Consider the following 24,288-nt stretch of genomic DNA (forward strand, 5'->3'; position numbering starts at 1 on the left):
AATTTCTGGTTTTGCCGTACTAGCCCGCAGAGCCTTATGGTTGAAATACTAGTCTGCGGATGTTTCGTCTAAGCTTTTGGTGATTCCCTACAAGGGTAGACCTTGTTTGGGCCGGGCTTGGCTGAAATTATTTCTGACATTATGGGAGGAAAGGGTAATTTCCTCCATCAGGATAAGAGTAATAAACCAAAGGGACGGCAGGGTAATTTTCGTTCCTTTCGAAACTTCAAAGGTAAGCCTTCCTCTCCCTCTACCAAGCAAGATTAGTCCAAACCTTCCTGGAGGACCAACCAGTCTTGGAACAAGGGGAAGCCATCTAAGAAGCCCGTTGCTAACTCAAAGTCTGCATGAAGGGTCTGCCCCCGATCCGGGACCGGATCTTGTGGCGGGCAGACTTTCCTTCTTCGCTCAGGCTTGGGTTCGGGATGTTCAGGATCCCTGGGAGGTGGACATTGTGTCCCAGGGATACAAACTAGAGTTCAAAACCTTTCCTCAAGATTATCTGTGGACCAGATAAAAAGAGAGACGTTCTTACACTGTCCGAGACCTTTCCGACCTGGGAGTAATAGTTCCTGTTCCACTGCAGGAACAGGGTCTGGGGTTTTACTCCAATCTGTTTGTGGTTCCCAAAAAAGAGGGAACCTTCAGACCATTTTTTTTACCTCAAAAGTCTAAACAAGTTTCTCAAGAGTACTGTCCTTCATGATGGAAACTATTTGTTCCATTCTTCCCTTGGTTGCAAGAGGGCCAGTTCATGACGACAGTAGATTTAAAGGATGCGTACCTGCATGTTCCCATCCACAGGGATCATCACAAGTTTGAGGTTCGCATTTCTAGACAAACACTTCCAGTTTGTGGCTTTTCCATTCGGCCTGGCCACAGCTCCCAGAATTTTTTCAAAGGTCCTGGGATCCCTGTTGTGAATTTGGGAGAGTTCCTTGATTACAGCTACAAGAGTAGTGTTCTTGGGAACCATAATAGATTCCCTATCAATGAAATTTTTTCTGACAGAGGTCAGAAAATCAAAGATCTTCGACTCGTCTGGCCTTTCAGTCCTTTACTGTGCGTCAGTGGCTCAATGTATGGAGGTGATCGGTCTGATGGTAGCTGCCATGGACTTCATTCCGTTTGCCCGGTTCTCAGACCACTGCAGTTATGCATGCTCAGGCAATGGAACAGGGATTATGCGGATCTGTCTCTGCAAATTCATCTGGATCAGGCGACAAGAGACTCTCTTCCTTGGTGGTTGTCTCAGGATCATCTCTCCCAGGGAACCTGCTTTCGCAGACCCACCTGGGTGATTTGTATACGCAGATAGTGTATAATGATGATATATTTTGCACTCACATTTAGTAGAGCACCTTCCTTGGTGCAAATAGGGTAAGCTGGGTTCAATACAGTCACCCAGTAGACTTATATCTGGTGATCTGGAACTCCCAATGATCCGCAGGTGAAAATGTAGAACAAGATAGGCAAAAATGGTGGAAATAATAGTCCGGCAGCAAGTGGTAAGTATATATAAAAAATACTTTAAAATAATAAAAGCAACGCATTTCTCAGCCAACCAGCTGCTGTTTCATCAGGCTTAATCATGATTAAGCCTGATGAAACAGCCACTGGTTGGCGGTGAAACGTGTTGCTTTTATTATCTTAAAGTAAGTATTTTGTATATATACTTACCACTTTCTGCCGGACTATTATTTCCACCATTTTTGCCTATTCGTTCCATTCTACCCACCGGAGGTCAGTCTTCTGGGTGACTGATAATTGATCCCAGACCGCTTCTGCAACAATAGGGGTGCCGTACTAAATGTGAGTGTATCCATCACATATTTCACCTTTATTTGTCATCAAACAATATTGGGCCATGTGGCGCTTCTGTGTTCTTATATTGTCTACAGATTACTGATCCTGGATCATGGCCTTGATCCTCTACAGATAGCTGCCTAGACCTGCATCATCATCTACCCAGTGTGGATTTTATTATCTTTAATTGAGACTCAATTTGTGTTAGATATTGGAGATCATTTACTTACTTACTACTCTTGTATTTTATCACTTTGTTATTATATGGGTATCTAGATAGGGATAGTATCCTTATATCTGTTTATCATGTGTCACATATAGCATTATAGCCCTATATAGATACACTACTGTCAATATACATTTGTGTCATAAGAGGTATATATACTTTTACCTCGCGCATATTTGTGTGTGTGTGTGTATGTGTATATATATATATATATATATATATATGCACATCTACACATGCTATATAGTTTCACTTATGTGAACACTCTATTCCTCTGAATAGTTTATTTATCACATCTCTAATTATATCACACACGGTTCTACAAGGGCGCCCCCTAGCTTTCTTGTATTTTTTATTTTTATCTAAGCGGGGATTCTCTGAGTCGGTCATTGAGACCATGATTCAGGCTCGTAAACCTGTGATGAGAAAAATGTACCATAAGATATGGCGTAAATATCTGCATTGGTGTGAATCCAGAGGCTACTCTTGGAGTAGAGTTCGGATTCCTAGGATTTTGTCTTTTCTCCAGGAGGGTCTGGAGAAGGGTTTATCTGCAAGTACTTTGAAGGGTCAAATATCTGCCTTGTCTATTTTGTTGCATAAACGTCTGGCGGATGTCCCAGACGTGCAATTGTTCTATCAGGCCTGTGTTTAAACCTGTTTCTCCTCCCTGTAGTCTTAACCTTGTTCTTAGAGTTCTTCAGCAGGCTCTGTTTGAGCCTATGCATTCCTTAGATATTAAGTTGTTATCTTGGAAAATTTTGTTTCTTCTTCTACTTGCAGAGTCTCTGAACTCTCAGCGTTGCAGTGTGAATCCCCTTACCTTATTTTTCATTCTGATAAGGTAGTTCTGCGTACTAAGTTGGGGTTCCTTCCTAAGGTGGTTTCAGATAGGAACATTAATCAAGAAATTCTTCTTCTCATAAGGAGCGTCTCCTGCACAACCTAGATGTGGTGCGTGTGTTGAAATACTATTTACAGGCGACTAAGGATTTTCGCCAGTCTTCGGGCCTGTTTGTTGTTTTCTCTGGGAAACGTAAGGGTCAGAAAGCTACGGCTACTTCTCTTTCTTTGTGGCTGAAGAGTATATTTCGCTTGGCCTATGAAACTGCTGGACAGCAGCCTCCTGAGAGAGTAACGGCTCATTCTACGAGGGCTGTTTCCTCTTCCTGGGCATTCAAGAATGAAGCTTCTGTAGAACAGATTTGCAAGGCTGCAACTTGGTCCTCTCTACACACTTTTTCCAAGTTCTATAAGTTTGATAATTTTGCCTCGGCTGAGGCTTCTTTTGGGAGAAAGGTTTTTCAAGCAGTGGTGCCTTCCGTTTAGGTTCCCTGTCTTGTCCCTCCCTTATCATCTGTGTCCTCTAGCTTGGGTATTGATTCCCAATAGTAATTAGAGATGATCCGTGGACTCACTGTGTCATTAGAAAGAAAACAAAATGTATGCTTACCTGATAAATTTATTTATTTCTTGACACGGTGAGTCCATGGCCAGCCCTGTTTCTTAGACAGTTTTTCGTGTTATAAACCATAGGCACCTCTGCACCTTGTTACTTCCTTTCTCTCCCTTTACTTCGGTCGAATGACTGGGGTTGGAGGGAAGGGAGGTGATATTTAACAGCTTTTCTGTGGTGCTCTTTGCCGCCTCCTGCTGGGCAGGAGTGGTATTCCCAATAGTAATTAGTGATGATTCATGGACTCAGTGTCAAGAAAGGTAAGCATACATTTTGTTTTTTCCATTTTATCTAGTACAGACATACTCTAGGGGGGGGGGTGGGGGGTGGGCTGTGCCTTTTATACAGAACAGGGAAGGTCTCATGGAATATTTTATTATCCTGGTATTATTTGCAGACTTTGGTTCATGTGAATAATTGTGTTTATTTCTCCAACATAGGTGTGTCCGGTCCACGGTGTCATCCTTACTTGTGGGATATTCTCTTCCCCAACAGGAAATGGCAAAGAGCCCAGCAAAGCTGGTCACATGATCCCTCCTAGGCTCCGCCTTCCCCAGTCATTCTCTTTGCCGTTGCACAGGCAACATCTCCACGGAGATGGTTAAGAGTTTTTTTGGTGTTTAAATGTAGTTTTATTCTTCAATCAAGAGTTTGTTATTTTAAAATAGTGCTGGTATGTACTATTTACTCTGAAACAGAAAATAGATGAAGATTTCTGTTTGTAAGAGGAAGATGATTTTAGCAACCGTTACTAAAATCGATGGCTGTTTCCACACAGGACTGTTGAGATGAAGTAACTTCAGTTGGGGGAAATAGTGGGCAGACTTTGCTGCTTGAAGTATGACACATTTCTAACAAGACTTGGTGATGCTGGAAGCTGTCATTTTCCCTATGGGATCCGGTAAGCCATTTTCTTAGTTCAAATATAAGAATAAAGGGCTTCACAAGGGCTTTAAAGACTGGTAGACATTTTTATGGGCTAAAAAGATTACTTTATATGCTTATTTAATGGATTTTAACTTTAAAGAGTTATTTTAATCTTGGGAGTTGCATTAAAAAAACGGCAGGCACTGTATTGGACACCTTTTTCACTGGGGGCCTTTTCTAGTCATAGACAGAGCCTCATTTTCGCGCCACTAATGCGCAGTTGTTTTTGGAAAGCAAGGCATGCAGATGCATGTGTGAGGAGCTCAGATCCACAGAAAAAGCTTATTGAAGGCGTCATTTGGTATCGTATTCCCCTCTGGGCTTGGTTGGGTCTCAGCAAAGCAGATACCAGGGACTGTATAGGGGTTAAATGTAAAAACGGCTCCGGTTCCGTTATTTTAAGAGTTAAAGCTTTCAAATTTGGTGTGCAATACTTTTAAGACTTTAAGACACTGTGGTGAAATTTTGGTGAATTTTGAACAATTCCTTCATACTTTTTCACATATTCAGTAATAAAGTGTGTTCAGTTTAAAATTTAAAGTGACAGTAACGGTTTTATTTTAAAACGTTTTTTGTGCTTTGTTATCAAGTTTATGCCTGTTAACATGTCTGAACTATCAGATAGACTATGTTCTGTATGTTTGGAAGCCAAGGTTCCTACCCATTTAAATATATGTGATGTATGTGACAAACAAAGTAGGGACAATGATGCCACTGATAATGATGTTGCCCAAGATGATTCCTCAAGTGAGGGGAGTAAGCATGGTACTGCATCATCCCCTTCTGTGTCTACACCAGTCTTGCCCACTCAGGAGGTCCCTAGTACATCTAGTGCGCCAATCCTCCTTACTATGCAACAATTAACGGCTGTAATGGATAATTCTATTAAAAACATTTTAGCCAAAATGCCCACTTATCAGCGAAAGCGCGACTGCTCTGTTTTAGATACTGAAGAGCATGAGGACGCTGATGATAATGGTTATGACATGCCCTTACACCAGTCTGAAGGGGCCAGGGAGGTTTTGTCTGAGGGAGAAATTTCAGATTCAGGAAAAATTTCTCAACAAGCTGAACCTGACGTTATTACATTCAAATTTAAATTGGAACATCTCCGCGCTCTGCTTAAGGAGGTGTTATCTACTCTGGATGATTGTGACAATTTGGTCATTCCAGAGAAATTATGTAAGATGGACAAGTTCCTAGAGGTCCCGGTGCCCCCCGAAGCTTTTCCTATACCCAAGCGGGTGGCGGACATTGTAAATAAAGAATGGGAAAGGCCCGGCATACCTTTTGTCCCTCCCCCTATATTTAAGAAATTATTTCCTATGGTCGACCCCAGGAAGGACTTATGGCAGACAGTCCCCAAAGTCGAGGGGGCGGTTTCTACTCTAAACAAACGCACTACTATCCCTATAGAAGATAGTTGTGCTTTCAAAGATCCTATGGATAAAAAATTAGAGGGTTTGCTTAAAAAGATGTTTGTTCAGCAAGGTTACCTTCTACAACCAATTTCATGCATTGTTCCTGTCACTACAGCAGCGTGTTTCTGGTTCGAAGAACTAGAAAAGTCGCTCAATAAAGAATCTTCTTATGAGGAGGTTATGGACAGAGTTCAAGCACTTAAATTGGCTAACTCTTTTACCTTAGACGCCACTTTGCAATTAGCTAGATTAGCGGCGAAAAATTCAGGTTTTGCTATTGTGGCACGCAGAGCGCTTTGGCTAAAGTCTTGGTCAGCGGATGTGTCCTCCAAGAACAAATTGCTTAACATCCCTTTCAAGGGTAAAACGCTGTTTGGCCCTGACTTGAAAGAGATTATTTCAGACATCACTGGGGGAAAGGGCCACGCCCTTCCTCAGGATAGGTCTTTTAAGGCTAAAAATAAACCAAATTTTCGTCCCTTTCGCAGAAACGGACCAGCCTCAAATTCTACATCCTCTAAGCAAGAGGGTAATACTTCTCAAACCAAGCCAGCCTGGAGACCGATGCACGGCTGGAACAAAGGTAAGCAGGCCAAGAAGCCTGCTCCCGCTACTAAGACAGCATGAGATGTTGGCCCCCGATCCGGGACCGGATCTGGTGGGGGGCAGACTCTCTCTCTTCGCTCAGGCTTGGGTAAGAGATGTTCAGGATCCTTGGGCGCTAGAAATAGTTTCTCAAGGTTATCTCCTGGAATTCAAGGAACTGCCCCCAAGGGGAAGGTTCCACAGGTCTCAATTGTCTTCAGACCAAATAAAAAGACAGGCATTCTTACATTGTGTAGAGACCTGTTAAAAATGGGAGTGATTCATCCTGTTCCATTAGGAGAACAAGGGATGGGGATTTACTCCAATCTGTTCATAGTTCCCAAAAAAGAGGGAACATTCAGACCAATTTTGGATCTCAAGATCCTAAACAAATTTCTCAGGGTTCCATCGTTCAAAATGGAAACCATTCGGACAATTCTTCCTACCATCCAGGAAGGTCAATTCATGACCACGGTGGATTTAAAGGATGCGTATCTACATATTCCTATCCACAAGGAACATCATCGGTTCCTAAGGTTTGCTTTTCTGGACAAGCATTACCAGTTTGTGGCACTTCCATTCGGATTAGCCACTGCTCCAAGAATTTTCACAAAGGTACTAGGGTCCCTTCTAGCGGTGCTAAGGCCAAGGGGCATTGCAGTAGTACCTTACTTGGACGACATACTGATTCAAGCGTCGTCTCTACCACAAGCAAAGGCTCATACGGACATTGTCCTAGCTTTTCTCAGATCTCACGGGTGGAAAGTGAACGTAGAAAAAAGTTCTCTATTCCCGTCAACAAGAGTTCCCTTCTTGGGAACAATAATAGACTCCTTAGAAATGAAGATTTTTCTGACAGAGGCCAGAAAATCCAAACTTCTAAGCTCTTGTCAAGTACTTCATTCTGTTCTTCTTCCTTCCATAGCGCAGTGCATGGAAGTAATAGGTTTGATGGTTGCGGCAATGGACATAATTCCTTTTGCGCGAATTCATCTAAGACCATTACAACTGTGCATGCTCAGACAGTGGAATGGGGATTATACAGACTTGTCTCCGACGATACAAGTAGATCAGAGGACCAGAGATTCACTCCGTTGGTGGCTGACCCTGGACAACCTGTCACAAGGGATGAGCTTCCGCAGACCAGAGTGGGTCATTGTCACGACTGACGCCAGTCTGGTGGGCTGGGGCGCGGTCTGGGAACCCCTGAAAGCTCAGGGTCTATGGTCTCGGGAAGAATCTCTTCTCCCGATAAACATTCTGGAACTGAGAGCGATATTCAATGCTCTCAAGGCTTGGCCTCAACTAGCAAAGGCCAAATTCATAAGGTTTCAATCAGACAACATGACAACTGTTGCATATATCAACCATCAGGGGGGATCAAGGAGTTCCCTGGCGATGGAAGAAGTGACCAAAATAATTCAATGGGCGGAGAATCACTCCTGCCACTTGTCTGCAATCCACATCCCAGGAGTGGAAAATTGGGAAGCGGATTTTCTGAGTCGTCAGACTTTTCATCCGGGGGAGTGGGAACTCCATCCGGAAATCTTTGCCCAAATAACTCAGTTATGGGGCATTCCAGACATGGATCTGATGGCGTCTCGTCAGAACTTCAAGGTTCCTTGCTACGGGTCCAGATCCAGGGATCCCAAGGCGACTCTAGTAGATGCACTAGTAGCACCTTGGACTTTCAACCTAGCTTACGTATTCCCACCGTTTCCTCTCATTCCCAGGCTGGTAGCCAGGATCAATCAGGAGAGGGCCTCGGTGATCTTGATAGCTCCTGCGTGGCCACGCAGGACTTGGTATGCAGACCTGGTGAATATGTCATCGGCTCCACCATGGAGGCTACCTTTGAGACAGGACCTTCTTGTTCAAGGTCCGTTCGAACATCCGAATCTGGCCTCACTCCAACTGACTGCTTGGAGATTGAACGCTTGATTTTATCAAAGCGTGGGTTCTCAGATTCTGTCATTGATACTCTTATTCAGGCTAGAAAGCCTGTAACTAGAAAAATCTACCATACAATATGGAAAAAATATATCTGTTGGTGCGAATCTAAAGGATTCCCATGGAACAAGATAAAAATTCCTAAGATTCTATCCTTTCTACAAGAGGGTTTGGAGAAAGGATTATCTGCAAGTTCTTTGAAGGGACAGATTTCTGCTTTATCTGTTTTACTTCACAAAAAGCTGGCGGCTGTGCCAGATGTTCAAGCTTTTGTTCAGGCTCTGGTTAGAATCAAGCCTGTTTACAAACCTTTGACTCCTCCTTGGAGTCTCAATTTAGTTCTTTCAGTTCTTCAAGGGGTTCCGTTTGAACCCTTACATTCCGTAGATATTAAGTTATTATCTTGGAAAGTTTTGTTTTTGGTTGCAATTTCTTCTGCTAGAAGAGTTTCAGAGTTATCTGCTCTGCAGTGTTCTCCTCCTTATCTGGTGTTCCATGCAGATAAGGTGGTTTTGCGTACTAAACCTGGTTTTCTTCCGAAAGTTGTTTCTAACAAAAATATTAACCAGGAGATAGTTGTGCCTTCTTTGTGTCCGAATCCAGTTTCAAAGAAGGAACGTTTGTTGCACAATTTGGATGTAGTTCGTGCTCTAAAATTCTATTTAGAGGCTACAAAGGATTTCAGACAAACATCTTCCTTGTTTGTTGTTTATTCTGGTAAAAGGAGAGGTCAAAAAGCAACTTCTACCTCTCTCTCTTTTTGGCTTAAAAGCATCATCCGATTGGCTTATGAGACTGCCGGACGGCAGCCTCCTGAAAGAATCACAGCTCACTCCACTAGGGCTGTGGCTTCCACATGGGCCTTCAAGAACGAGGCTTCTGTTGATCAGATATGTAAGGCAGCGACTTGGTCTTCACTGCACACTTTTACCAAATTTTACAAATTTGATACTTTTGCTTCTTCGGAGGCTATTTTTGGGAGAAAGGTTTTGCAAGCCGTGGTGCCTTCCATCTAGGTGACCTGATTTGCTCCCTCCCATCATCCGTGTCCTAAAGCTTTGGTATTGGTTCCCACAAGTAAGGATGACGCCGTGGACCGGACACACCTATGTTGGAGAAAACAGAATTTATGCTTACCTGATAAATTACTTTCTCCAACGGTGTGTCCGGTCCACGGCCCGCCCTGGTTTTTTAATCAGGTCTGATGAATTATTTTCTCTAACTACAGTCACCACGGTATCATATGATTTCTCCTATGCATATTCCTCCTTTACGTCGGTCGAATGACTGGGGAAGGCGGAGCCTAGGAGGGATCATGTGACCAGCTTTGCTGGGCTCTTTGCCATTTCCTGTTGGGGAAGAGAATATCCCACAAGTAAGGATGACGCCGTGGACCGGACACACCGTTGGAGAAAGTAATTTATCAGGTAAGCATAAATTCTGTTTTTTATAGAAGGTTGGCAGTTAACAATTTTTCAGAGCTAAATGATGTGAAAAGGGGGCAAAATAAATAATGAAAATATATATATTTTTTTGTATACATAAATAAACATTATATATATTTATTTATTTATTAATTTAAAAAAACCTCAAGGTGCTTTTTCGGGTCTCTCAATGGGTGGTCCATAGAGATTCAGGTGTTTTCAAAACAAGTGAAATGGTATAAGAATTGGAGCCACACCATACAGTTCAGTAACTCCAGTTACAATAAGGGATGTTTATAAAGGGTTTTTGATTTTTTTTTCTGTAAAATTAAGGGCCATTAATGACAAAATTAGTTTGATGATTCAGATAAAGCATGTGATTTAGGAAAGCTAAATATACATCCATTATCGAAATGTGCACATTATTCTTCTAGACGCACGTTCTGAGGAAAAGTACACAGTATATGCATTTTATAATTGGGTGATGGCTGTCACATGGTACAAGAGGAGGGAACATTGTATTCACTTTGAAATTGAAATGAGCAGTAGAATATTTTCTGACTAATTTCAAAGTGCTGCTGTGTTGTCTTTTTATTCTGTATTTACCAATTTTAAATTGTACTGTAGTGGTCATTTTAAAGGGACATGGCACCCAGAATTTTTCTTTCATGATTCAGATAGGTACAGTTTTTAATAACATTCCAATTTATTTCTATTATCTAATTTCCTACATTCTTTAAGTATCCTTTGAATAAGAAATAGCAATGCACATGGGTGATGGCCAATAAAACGAGGCACCTATGTGCAGCCACCAATCATCTCTGAGATTATTTAGATATGCTTTTAAACAAATTATATCAATAGAATGAAGCATATTAGATAATAGAAGTAAATTGGAAAGTTGGTTAAAATTGCCTGCTCTTTCTGACTCATGAGAGAAAAAGTTTTGGTTTCATGTCCCTTTAAGGCAGATTATAAAACAAATATATCTAGTACATCTAGATGCTTATAAGACAACATGTATAAAATACATTTCTTAATGTTTATTTGCTTACTAAAGGAAGCTGAAGATTTGGTCCTGATAAGTATTGATAGTGGGACTATCTCCCTCTCAAAATGCGGTGAAGAAGAGACTGACGTTCCAGATATTCCAGTAGATGCAGCTGAAATGTTCCTATTCAGGTAAGGGAGTAATTTTTGTGTTTAAAATAAATCCATTGGCTGCAAAATAAAATAATAAGATCATGATAACATGACCATATTTATATCAGAAATTATCAAAGAACAATGTAGACCTTTTTGTTAGTGATTTATTTAATATTTAATATTTAAAACTTCTTGATACTATAGTATTGGTATTAAAAAGTGTTTAAATTTTTTTTGTTTTTTTGTTAGATCCTAACATTTGTTTAGTATTATGGTTACGGTATTGGAAATTCGAAATGTGCTTTTTCTTTTCCAAGTAAAACTATATTATTTTTACAATAAATATGTTGTTAATAGATTTATGTGTCTAACCGCACCACCACACACACTATGCTGCTATCCACAGTAAATTAGGTACTTTCTATATAAGACATATGTTTGATCTTATCCTTTATGGCAGTTAATTGGATTAAAGGATTGCAGTATCTGTGACGGCCCTTATGTTTATGAAAATGAGTTAGGTGTAGTTTGTTGCTGTCATGTGAGGACAAAGTGACAAATTGCACATTACTTTTATTAACTGAGCCCTGACTGCAGCAGCAATTTATTAGGAAATTTTAATTGATAAGACATAAAAAAAAATTTCCATCTAAAGGGGAGGAGAGTTCACGGCTTTATACATTACTGTTGGGAATTAAGAACCTGGCCACCAGGAGGAGGCAAAGACACCCCAGCCAAAGGCTTAAATACCTACCCCACCTCCCCCATCCCCCAGTCATTCTTAGCCTTTCGTCACAGGAGAATTTTCACTTTTTGCTGAACCAAGTGCTTGCTACTCTGGAGGTCCTGGATCCGACTCTGCCTGAGCAACCTTCGATTCCTAAACTTGATAAGGTATACGAGGACAGGGTTGTACCACAGACCTTCCCGGTTCCTGTTATGATGGCTAATATTATTAAGAACGAATGGGAGTTATTAGGTTCTTCCTTTTCCCCTTCCTCCTTTTCCCCTTCCTCCTTTAAGAAACTGTTCTTCGTTCCAGACTCTTAGCTTGAGCTGTGGGGGACCGTCCCTAAGGTGGATGGTGCTATCTCCACGCTCGCAAAGCGGACAACTATTCCTCTCGAGGATAATTCGTCGTTTAAAGAGCCCATGGATAAGAAGTTGGAAAACATGCTAAGGAAGATGTTTCAACACACGGGGTTTGTTTTTCAACCGGCTGCGGCTGTAGCCGCGGTTGCCGGAGCAGCGTCATATTGGTGTTAATCCCTGTGCGATATGGTCGAGGGGGAGACTTCCTTCGACGAGATACAGGAGAAGATTAAGGCGTTGAGGGTCGCCAACTCTTTTATTTGCGATGCCAATATGCAAATTATTCGCCTAAACGCTAAGGTTTCAGGTTTTTCCATTTTAGCTCGCAGGGCTCTGTGGCTAGAATCCTGGTTGGCAGACATGACTTCTAAGTCGAGGCTATTGTCCCTGCCATTTCAAGGAAAGATTCTGTTCGGTCCAGGCTTGGATGCGATCATATCCACGGTTACGGGAGGCAAGGGAGCTTTCCTACTGCAGGATAAGAAAGGGAAGCCTAAAGGAGCTACCTTTCGTCCCTTTCGGGGACAAGGCCCAGCGCCATCAACCCTCCACGAAAGCGGATCATTCCAAGGGTACTTGGAAGCCTTCTCAGTCTTGGAACAAGTCCAAGCAGCACAAGAAGCCCACCGAGATAAAATCGGCATGAAGGGGCGGCCCCCGACCGGTCTTCAGGCCAAGTAGGGGCCGGGGGCATATTGTCTCTCTTCTCTGAAGCATGGTTGCAGGACGTCCAGGACCCTTGGGTTCTGGAGGTTGTCTCCCAGGGTTACAGGATAGGGTTCAGGTCCCATCTGCCCAGGGGCAGATTCCTTCTGTCAAACCTGTCTTCAAGACCGGAAAAGAGAGATGCTTTTCTAGAATGTGTGATGGATCTCTCCTCTCTAGGCGTTATCGTACCAGTACCCCCAGCAGAAAGGGGTCTAGGGTAATATTTTTGTGGTTTCAAAGAAGGAGGGCACGTTCCGCCCGATTCTGGACCTAAATTGTTTAAACAAGTTTCTGACCTTTCCATTGTTCAAAATGGAAACGATCAGGTCTATTCTGCCCCTAGTTCAAGAGGGGCAGTTCATGACTACAATAGACTTGAAGGATGCTTGCCTTCATGTTCCAATTCACAGGGACCACTTCAAGTTCCTAAGATTTGTGTTCGTGGACCAACACTTCCAGTTTGTGGCGACGGCCCCGAGAGTCTTCACAAAGGTTCTTGGGGGTGCTACTTGCAGTGGCCAGATCCATGGGCATTGTGGTGGCGCCCTATTTGGACGTCATCTTAGTCCAGGTGCCGTCGTTCAGCCTTGTGGAGGATCATTCGAGGGCTCTCCTTGTCTTACTCCAATCTCACAGTTGGAAGATCAACTCAGGAAAGAGTTCCCTGGTTCCCAGCAACAGGGTGGAGTTCCTGGGTACGATAATAGACTCTATGTCAATGAAAATATTTCTCAAAGATCACCGACGCAGGAAGATTGCGTCCACCTGTCTTGCCCTTCAGTCCTCCTCAAGCCCCTCGGTGGCTCGTGTATGGAGGTGATCGGTCTCATGGTTTCCAGCATAAAATGTCATTCCATTCGCCAGGTTCCATCTTAGACCTCTTCAATTGTGCATGTTGAGACAGTGGAACGGTGATCATTCAGATCTATCACAGCAGATGTACATGGATGCTCGGACTCGGATCTCCCTCTCGTGGTGGATATGTCCAGAGCAACTGTCTATGGGGACATCCTTCTTGAGACCGTCCTGGGGGCGATTGTGACCATGGACTCGAGTCTGGCAGGATGGGGAGATGTTTGGGGTGCCAGGATGGCACCAGAAAATGGTCCCGAGAGGAGTCTCTCCTTCCGATAAATATTCTGCAACTCCGAGCAATCTACAATGCTCTGAAGGCATGGCCTCTTCTGGGGTCGTTCAGCGTCATCAGATTCCAGACCGACAACATTACCTTGGTGGCTTACATCAACCATCAGGGGGGTACGAGGAGCTCCCTAGCTATGAGGGAGGTATCTCGGATCTTGGAGTGGGCGGAGTCCCACAGCTGCTTGCTCTCAGTGATTCACATTCCAGGTGTGGACAACTGGGAAGCAGAGTTTCTCAGCAGGCAATCCTTCCATCTGGGGGAATGGTTTCTTCACCCAGAGGTGTTTGCGGAGATTTGTCTCAGGTGGGGAACGCCGGAGATAGACCTCATGGCGTCCAGACTCAATTGCAAGCTACCCCGATATGGGTCGAGGTCCAGGGATCCCCAGGCAGAGCTGGTAGATGCCTTGGCGGTACCTTGGGGGTTCAACCTAGCTTACATTTTTCCACTGTTACCACTTCTACCTCATGTAGTGGCACGCATCAAACAGGAGCGAGCTTTGGCTATTCTGATTGCTCCATCGTGGCCGCGGAGGACGTGGTTTGCGGATCTGGTCGGGATGTCATCTTCTCTGCCGTGGAGGTTACCCTGGCGCAGGGATCTGTTGGAACAGGGACCCTTTCAACATCAAAATCTCGATTCTCTGAGGCTGACTGCGTGAAGATTAAATGCCTAGTCTTGGCCAAGAGAGGCTTTTCGAAAAGTGTGATACTCTAATTCAGGCAAGGAAGCCAGTCACTCTTCGCATCTACCATAAGGTGAGGAGCCCTTACTTGTCCTGGTGTGAGAAGCATGGATATCCTTGGCATAAGATCAAGGTTTCCAGGATTCTGTCCTTTCTTCAAGATGGTTTGGAGAAGGGTCTTGTCGCTAGTTCCTTAAAGGGACAGATTTCGGCATTGTCAGTCTTGTTGCATAGGAGACTCGCTGAGCTCCCCAACATCCATTCCTTTGCTCAGGCTCTGTCTAGAATCAGGCCTGTCTTTAGACAGTCTGCTCCCCCATGGAGCTTAAATGTTGTCCTTAAGGTTTTGCAGAGGGTTCCGTTTGAGCCTATGCATTCCATTGACATTAAGATTCTGTCCTGGAAGGTTCTCTTCCTGCTGGCCATTGCATCGGCACGCAGAGTATCTGAGGTGGCTGCCTTGCAATGTGACCCGCCTTATCTATTTTTTTATGCGGATAAGGCTGTGCTTTGCACTGGTTTGGGGTTTCTTCCCAAGGTGGTTTCTAACCGTAACATCAATCAGGAAATAGTGGTTCCTTCTGGGGGATGAGGGAGGTGGGGGGAGGTATTTAAGCCTTTGGCTGGGGTGTCCTTGCCTCCTCCTGGTGGCCAAGTTCTTAATTCCCAACAGTAATGAATGAAGCTGTGGACTCTCCTCCCCTCGATGGAAATGAAATTATCAGGTACACATAATTTATGTTTTCCTTCCATAAGGCAGAAAGAGTCCACGACTTCATTCCTTACTGTTGGGAAAATACAACACCTGGCCACCAGGAGGAGGCAAAGACACCCCAGCCAAAGGCTTAAATATCCCTCTCACTTCCCCTATCCCCCAGTCATTCAGAAGATTTGGATAGTCCTGTATGGATATGTTCCCTTCAAGAAAGGACTGGAGTTTTAAGTAATCGTGTCAACCTCTCAGAGAGAGTATTGATGAAAGTTAGAGTCTGGAGGTGCAGAGAGTTTTTCTGCGAACCCATCCAGACTGTCGCTAACAGCTCCTGAGCAATCAGTGTTGACGAGTTTCACTGCCTGCTGCTACACACTCAAGTCCAAGTCAGAAGCACTGCTGCAAGTCTGTCACACTTGAGCGATAGTGCCTCTTCCACAGCATGGCTAAGACTGTTTTTATATATACATTTTAAAATGCTATACAGGGTCACAGTGTGGCTCCTTTATACCTCGATAGGATCAAGGGTTAATATCTCCTTCAGGGAGATTATTTGAACAGTTTGGGGATTTATATCTGCTAAATGTGAGAATTTGTTTAGGCTCATATGCTTTGTGTGTTTGACTTGGAGCAAACAGGTTTCACTTTCGTTTTTGAAGTGTTGCACAGCTCATAACAGCTTGGCACGCTTTTTCATAGCAGGAGAAGTCCTGTCTTACCTACCACGTGACCGGGTGCAGTCGCTTTCATTTCCTAAGGTCCTGCTGCCAACATCACTCCTGAGGAGTGCGTTTTTACTGTTAGCTGTCTGGGTCTAGGAGGTGGTGAGTGCCCCAGCCATTGGGAGTATTAAGGTGCCGTTTTTTCAATAAAAGCGTTTCTTTTTGATTGTCCTTCTGTGGGTATATACAAAGCTATGGAGGACTCTGATACTACATTAGAAGGTTCTGCTCCTTCTGTACCGATTAATAATTCCTGTTTATATTTTGAGGAAGCTGTGGTTTGCCCACCTACTCAATTTTGTTCCATTTGCCTAAACACTGTTCTAAAGTCTAAGGAAAGAGGCAAGCCTGCTAATACTCATAGCGCTATTAGCCCTTCTGAGCCATCTACTTCTCAGGAATCTGGGTCCCGAGAAATTACTACCCTCTCTCTACATTACCCGCTCCACATGCAGTTTCCTGCAGCTCAACTAATCCTCCATCTGGAGGGGGCTTCTTTCCAGCTGACTTTACCACACAGTTATAATCGGCGGTGTCTGCGGCCCTGAGTGCCTTGCCTCGCTTTAACAAACGCAAGAGAAAGGTTAAACATAGTTCTCCTGACCTAGAGTCATATAAATATTTGTTGGATTTAGCTACTATATCCCAGCTATCCGATGATGAGTTAACCTCTGTAGCTTCAGGAGGTGAACTTTCAGAGACTTCAGTTACTAAACCTCCTTCAGCGGAGGAACCCTCCTTTAAAATTGAGCATCTGCGTTTTTTTTATTAAAGGAGGTTCTGTCTACTCTAGCGGTTCCAGAGGCTACACTCCCTGTCTAATTTAGATCCCTAAATTAGACAGGGTTTACAAAGATAGGAAGGTCCCTCTGAGTTTTCCTGTGCCAGTTAAGATGGCGAACATTATTAGTAACCAATGGGAAAGAGTAAGAACTTATTTTTCCCCCTCGTCTACTTTTAAAAAATGATTCCTGGTCCTTGACTCTCAATTAGATTTGTGAGGCTCCATTCCTAAGGTTGGATGGCGCTATATCTACGCTGGCTAAGCGTACTACTATCCCTCTGGAGGATAATTCTTTTAGAGAGCCTATGGATAAGAAAATAGAAACTTTTTTTCAACATACAGGGGTTTTTTTTCAACCAGCGGCAGCTGTAGCCACGGTTGCTGGAGCAGCTACCTACTGGTGCGACACTCTGTCAGAGCTCATTTTTTTCAGATGTTTGGTTCCACGATGTACAGGACCCTTGGGTCCTGGAGGTTGTATCTCAGAGATACAGGATAGGATTCAAGTCTCAGCCGCCCAGGGCAGATTCCTACTCTCCAAGACCAGAAAAGAGGGCTTCTTAGGTTGCGTACGGGATTTCTCTTCTCTAGGAGTAATTGTCCCGGTACCTACAGCAGAAAGAGGTTTGGTGTTTTATTCAAACGTTTTCGTGGTTCCAAAGAAGGAGGGAACTTTTCGTCCAATTCTGGACCTAAAATGCCTACACAAGTTTCTGAGTGTTCCCTCTTTCAAGATGACAATACAGTCGATCCTTCCTCTGGTTCAGGAAGAACAGTTAATGACCACAATAGACCTGAAGGATGCATACCTTCACGTCCTGATTTACAGAGAACTTTTTCAGTTCCTGAGGTTTCCTTTTCTGGACCAGCACTTCCAGTTCATAGCTCTTCTATTTGGCCTAGCTACTGCTCCAATGATATTTACAAAGGTTCTGGGGGCTCTTCTAGCCGTTGCCAGAACACAAGGTATCGCCGTAGCACCTTACCTGGACGATATCTTTTTACAGGCACCATCTTTTCGTCTAGCGGAAGAACATTCAGAATCCCTTCTCATTCTTTTTTGTTTACATGGATGGAAGATAAATTTGGAAAAGAGTTCTCTTACTCAAAGTACAAGGGTGAATTTCCTGGGAACTATAGTAGACTCCATATCCATGAGAATATTCCTCACAGATCAAAGACGTTGCAAGCTAACTTCTGCATCTCTTGCCCTCCAGGCCTCCTCGAGACCCTCAGTGGCTCAGTGTATGGAGGTTATCGGACTCATGGTGTCCTGCATGGACATCATTCCTTTTGCCAGATTCCATCTCAGACCCTTACAACTATATATGGTGAGACAATGGAATGGCGACCATTCAGATCTGTCTCAACAGATTGGGCTGGACAACCTGTCGAGAGACTCGCTCTCCTTGTGGCTTTGTCCAGATCATCTGTCCCAAGGCACATGCTTTTTGAGACAGTCCTGGGAGATTGTGACTACGTACACAAGCCTTTCCGGCTGGGGAGCCATTTGGGCTGCCAAGAAGGCACAAGGTCTGTGGACTCAGGAGGAGTCCTCCCTTCTGATCAATATTTTCGAACTCCGGCAATCTTTAATGCCTTGAAGGCTTGGCTCCTTCTGGGTTTGTCCCAGTTCATCAGATTCCAATCAGACAATATAACCTCAGTTGCCTATATCAACCATCAAGGGGAAATGAGAAGTTCATTGGCGATGAGAGAAGTATCTCAGATACTAGAGTGGGCGGAGACTCACATATGTACGCTGTCAGTGATGCACATTCTGGGTGTGGACAACTGGGAAGCGGACTTCCTCAGCAGGCAATCCTTTCACACAGGGTAATGGTCTTTTCACCCCGAGGTGTTTGCAGAGATATGCAGCTAGTGAGGGACAACCAGAGATTGATCTCATGACATCCCGCCTCAATACCAAGCTACTCAGGTACGGGTCGAGGTCAAGGGATCCTCAGGCGGAATTGATAGATGCCCCATCAATAACATGGAGGTTCAGTCTCTTATATCTTTTTCCTCCATTACCGCTTCTCCCATGTGTGGTGGCTCGCATCAAGCAGGAGCAAGCATCTGCGATTCTGATTGGTTCTTCGTGGTCGCAAAGGACTTGGTTTGCGGATCTGGTGGGGATGTCCTCATCTCCTCAGCGGAGGTTACCTTGTCACAGAAATCTAGTTTCTCTGAGGCTGACTGCGTGGAGATTGAACGCTTAGTCATAGCCAAAATAAGGTTCTCTGAGAGTGTTATAGACACTCTCTGGTTCAAGCTCGTAAGACAGTTACTCATTGTATCTACCATAAAGTGTGGAGGACTTGTACTGGTGTGAAGAGCGTGGCTTTTCCTGGCATAAGGTTAACGTTGCCAGAATTTTAGCTTTCCTCCAGGATGGATTGGAGTAGGGCCTATCTGCTATTTCCCTGAAGGGACAGATATCGTCCCTGTTGGTGTTACCTCACAAAAGGTTTGTTGAGCTAACTGGATGTGCAGTTCTTTGTTAATGCTCTGGCTAGGATCAGACCCGTATTTAGATCTGGGGCTCCGCTTTGGAGCCTTAATCTTGTTCTTAGTGTTTTGCAGCAGGCTCCGTTTGAGCCTATGCATATGGTTGACATTAAATTGTTATCTTGGAAGGTTCCTTTTTTGTTGGCTATTGCCTCTGAGTGCAGTTTTTGAGATTTCTGCTTTGCAATGTGATCCCCCTTTTCTGTTTTTTCATGCTGATAAGGCGGTTTTACGCACTAAACTAGGGTTCCTCCCAAAGGTGGTGTCGAATCGTAACATTAATCAAGAAATTGTTGTTCCTTCCTTGTGTCCTAATCCTTCTGCAAAGGAACGTTTGCTTCACAATCTAGATGTGATTTGTGCCTTGAAGTTCTATCTTCAGGCTACTAAGGAATTCCAACAATCTTCCTCTTTGTTTGTCATTTATGCAGGGAGCGTAAGGGGCAGAAGGCTACTACGATTTCTCTATCTTTCTGGTTGAGGAGTGTCATCTGCTTAGCTTATGAGACAGCAGGACGACAGCCTCCTGAGAGGATAACGGCTCATTCCCCTAGAGCAGTGGCTTCCACTTGGGCTTTTAAGAACGAAGCCTCAATGGATCAGATTTTTAAGGCGGCTACCTGGTCCTCCTTACACACTTTTTCCAAATTTTACAAGTTTGATGTGTTTGCTTCGGCTGAATCAGCTTTCGGGAGAAAAGTTTTGCAGGCTGTGGTGCCCACAGAATAGGGTCTGCCTCTTTTTTTCTGTTCCCTCCCGTTATTCATTCAGTGTCCTCTGGAGCTTGGGTATAGTTTTCCCAACAGTAAGGAATGAAGTTGTGGACTCTCCCTGCCTTATGAAAGGAAAACATAATGTATGCTTGCCATATAAATTCCCTTCCTTCCTGACAGGGAGAGTCCACGACTCCACCCGTAATTTATTTTTTTGATGGACGGCTCCCTTTTTATATTATTTTTTGAGTCACCTTTTATAACCCTAATGTTTCTCCTACTTTTTCTTGTTCCCTCTGCAGAATGACTGGGGGATGGGGGAAGTGGAAGGGATATTTAAGCCTTTGGCTGTGGTGTCTTTGTCTCCTCCTGGTGGCCAGGTGTATTTTTCCAACAGTTAGGAATGAAGTCGTGGACTCTCCCTGCCAGGAAGGAAAGGAATTTATCTGGTAAATTAACTTATTAAAGGGACACTGAACCCAAATTTTTTCTTTTGGGATTCAGATAGAGCATGCAATTTTAAACAACTTTCTAATTTACTCCTATTATCAAATTGTCTTCATTCTCTTGGTATCTTTATTTGAAATGCAAGAATGTAAGTTTAGATGCCGGCCCATTTCTGGTGAACAACCTGGGTTGTTCTTACTGATTGGTGGATAAATGCATGCACCAATAAAAAAGTGCTTTCCATGGTCCTGAACCAAAAAAATAGCTTAGATGCCTTATTTTTGAAATAAAGAAAGCAGGAGAACGAAGAAAAATTGATAATAGGAGTAAATTAGAAAGTTGCTTAAAATCGCATGCTCTGTCTGAATCACGAAAGAAAAATTTGGGTTCAGTGTCCCTTTAAGTGCCCCACTTTGCAAGTGTTGTGGTGTCAAAAATAAATTACTGTAGTCAGATTCCTTTGAATTTTGTTTAAAGGTAAAATAAATCTGAACAATATGAGATGTTTCAGGAAACTTTTTTTTTAAAGGAGTCGCATTTTCTTTGCTATTTATTAAAGGGACATGAAACTCCAAATTATTGGTTGTATTCCGACAGAGCACACAGTTTTAAAAAACGTTTTCCAAAGTACTTCTATTACCAAATTTGCCTCATTCCCCATGGTGGTATTTGTTGAAGAAATACATAGGTCTGTGTCTAGAGCACTACATGGCAGGAAATGGTGCTGCCACCTAGTGCCATATAGTGCTCTTTAGCTCACATCCCTGCTTTATCCGCAAAAGATACCAAGAGAACCAAGAGAATTTGATAATAGAAGTAAATTAGAAAGTTGTTTACATTTGCATGCTCTATCTGAATTGCAAAAGATAAATTTGGGGTTTCATGTCCCTTTATGTAATTCTTAAAGGGATGTTTCTTAAACCTATACGCTCCCTGTATGTGGGTTAATCAAAGTATCTGAATCCAATTTATTAATTTGCTCTCAAATCAGTGGATCAGCTCTGTCAGATTTGAGCCAGGTTTGGACACGCTTGGTAAAAAAAAATAATACAATAACTTTTGTTCTGTTTTTATTACAATTTTATGTATTTTTATTACCTTATTCTGCAGTGTTTATTTTATGGCCTTGTATCTCATTTTGTTCTAGAGTTGAGAGTCTTCAGTTTCACTATGACCTTGAGGCTTGTCACCTTGGCTGCTTAATGGACGTTGGTGAAATCCGAATGCGTCGGAGACTCTGGCAACAGAACTTGAACTGTGAATTGCAGGAAATCACGTTGCTGCTCATTGTTGACATATTTAGGTAGGAAAAGGGGAAAAAAACATATTGTATGGGATGCTGTGCATTTGTCTAAATCTATGTCGTACTATCAGTGCACCATTACAGTTTCCAAAACTACTTTAGTCTTTCTGGGGGCTTAGAATATGAGGTGTCCATAGCCATTCATGTAAAATTTGTAGCCTTCAAATGGAACCTCGAAATGCCCCTCTACCGTTAAAGTGTTAGAGCCTTTTATTCCTGCTCTATTGCTTTGTTTAACTGGGAATTTAACCCCTTTGCAAGAGCTAAAGTCGGCTCCAGAGCAGCACTATTGGGGGTAACCTGATCACAAATAGTGAGCAAATGACAAGAGGCATATTTTTGTAAACACCAATCACCTTTAGCTCCCATTAGTCCATGGTGGCTCTTGAGCCTATCTAGGTATGCATTTCAACAGAGGAGTGCAAGAGAACTAAATATATTTTATAATAAAAGTAAAAAGTTAAAATCGTGTGCTATATCTGGACCATGAAAGGTTAATCTCAACTTTCATGTCCCTTTAAATATTAATGCTGGACCACCCAGTCAGTCTCCAAGGCCTCAGTTACTGAATTCTTCCTCCATTTATATCACTTTACTCCCAGTGAGGAGCTTTTGTGCAAATATTGTTTGAACCTCTTGTCCATATTAAGTTAGGAAAATGCCGTCTGCTTTAGTTTGGAAATACACTTTCAACCTCTCTGTTCTGGTGACAACACTTTTTTTACTTCCTTTTTCAGAAAGTTTCCAGGAAAATGTAAGCAGAACAAAGTAAACGATTGAGAGACTTTGTTGTTGTTGGGTGGGGGGGAAGCATATTTCCCCCCCCCCCCAGATAAGCCTGATTCTTTCTGTTTTCTAGCATAACAGTAGTGACACCTGAACATACTTTTTTAGCCAGGAGCAGTGTCTTTCAGGGTTACAATACTGCCGGTGTTCTAAAATAATCCGTCTACCATAGGAATGTGTCCACCACGTCACTTCTGGTGACATGTAATCAGCTGCTGGAGGTTTGTGGCACTCACTGCGCATGCGCTAGAGGCCCAACCTTCTACAAACAGCTGATTTACACGGGTCGAGGAATTATATGGCACGCGCACTTTACTGGTTGCAAAATCAGACTGAACAAGCTGTCTGTCATTGGACTTTGTAACCAGAAAGGCTCGCAGAATCTGTACACCACCACACAATGGTCAACAGTCTGGACAACTTTTACTAGTTCAAGGCGTGATAGTTTTACATACTTTTGTCGAACAGAATCGTTTTTAATAAAGTTATAATTGGTGGCTTATGACAGTTGTACTAATGACTTATCTAGCAGTGCTTGCACACAGAGAGCTCATAATACAACTATATATGATTGTGCATTTTGGCTACTTAGTTGTATAGGCTAATGGTAACATTTGATTGCAGCTGTGTTTTTTCATTCATATTTATAAATAGCTAATATGTGAACTCACGTGGTTAAAATCTAAGTGCATTGCTTGATATTGGAAACTATAGAACAATGTGATGTTTATTAAAAAACCTTTAGGACCCATTTAGGGAATATAAGAAAGAAAAGCATAAATGTTCTGACTCGTTAGATCGTGTAATGTTTAATTGAGGACAATTCTCTATAAAATTAGGGGATGTTCTTATAACTATGACACTTTAATTGAAATCACATTGGACTTTATTGGAGTTACAGCATGTCAGTGCATAAAGAACAATTGATTCTGTATAGGATCAGATTTACAAGATTAAAAGTGACACAAAAGTCACAGTTTTTCTCATGCCTTTGATGCTATAGGATGTGACACCTAATTTTACAGTGCAAATGCAACCCTATGGCAGGAAAGAGCATCTAACCTCTTGAAATGTAGATCATATGATACCAGATACATACAGGAAATATTTGCACTCATTTTTACATTTGAATTCTTATTAATAGCTAATAGTGACCTTATTTAACATGGTGTATGTACTGCTACTGTGCTGCTATTATTTAGAGTAAGATTTCATCTTACTCAAGTGAAAAGGTAGTGTGTAGCTTGTCACATTTTATGTCCCACACTCAAATGGTTGGGATACTTTGTTCACAGACAGAATACAGCTCCACCCTCCTGCAGTTGACACCTTAGATATTTAGTTTATCCACCCAAAAAGGATGTGCACAGTGGCAAGTGAGGTATTGCTGGCCACAAAAGTTAAATAAATAAATATTTAGAAGTACTGAAAAACATTAATATATTTTTATATATATATATATATATATATATATATATATATATATATATATATATATATAAAAATATAATATATATATATATATATATATATATATATATATATATATATATATATATATATATATATATATATATTTTATAACGGCCATGGTTGTTTCTGGTCTCACAGAAAACAAGCTAAAGAATATAGAAAAGTGTTGTCATCAAGGTAAGGCGAGACAGGACTTTCTGTGGAAGACAATGCTACATTATTATGTACATGACTTCTGTCAGGACAAGTTATACCACAACAAAGATG

The 24,288-nt window shown here is 42.5% G+C and overlaps 1 protein-coding gene across 2 annotated transcripts in view; it reads left to right on the forward strand.

Moving 5' to 3' along the window:
• Positions 1-24,288, forward strand: part of DENND3 (DENN domain containing 3) — a 322,502-nt gene that overhangs the window by 168,201 nt on the left and 130,013 nt on the right. For both annotated transcript variants that reach the window (XM_053715396.1, XM_053715397.1), the window contains 2 exons: positions 10,856-10,977; positions 21,607-21,762. In XM_053715396.1, coding sequence (XP_053571371.1) covers positions 10,856-10,977; positions 21,607-21,762 — 278 coding nt within the window. The remainder of the gene's footprint in view (positions 1-10,855; positions 10,978-21,606; positions 21,763-24,288) is intronic.

Source organism: Bombina bombina, chromosome 5 (assembly GCF_027579735.1).
Source record: "Bombina bombina isolate aBomBom1 chromosome 5, aBomBom1.pri, whole genome shotgun sequence".
NCBI lineage: Eukaryota > Metazoa > Chordata > Amphibia > Anura > Bombinatoridae > Bombina > Bombina bombina.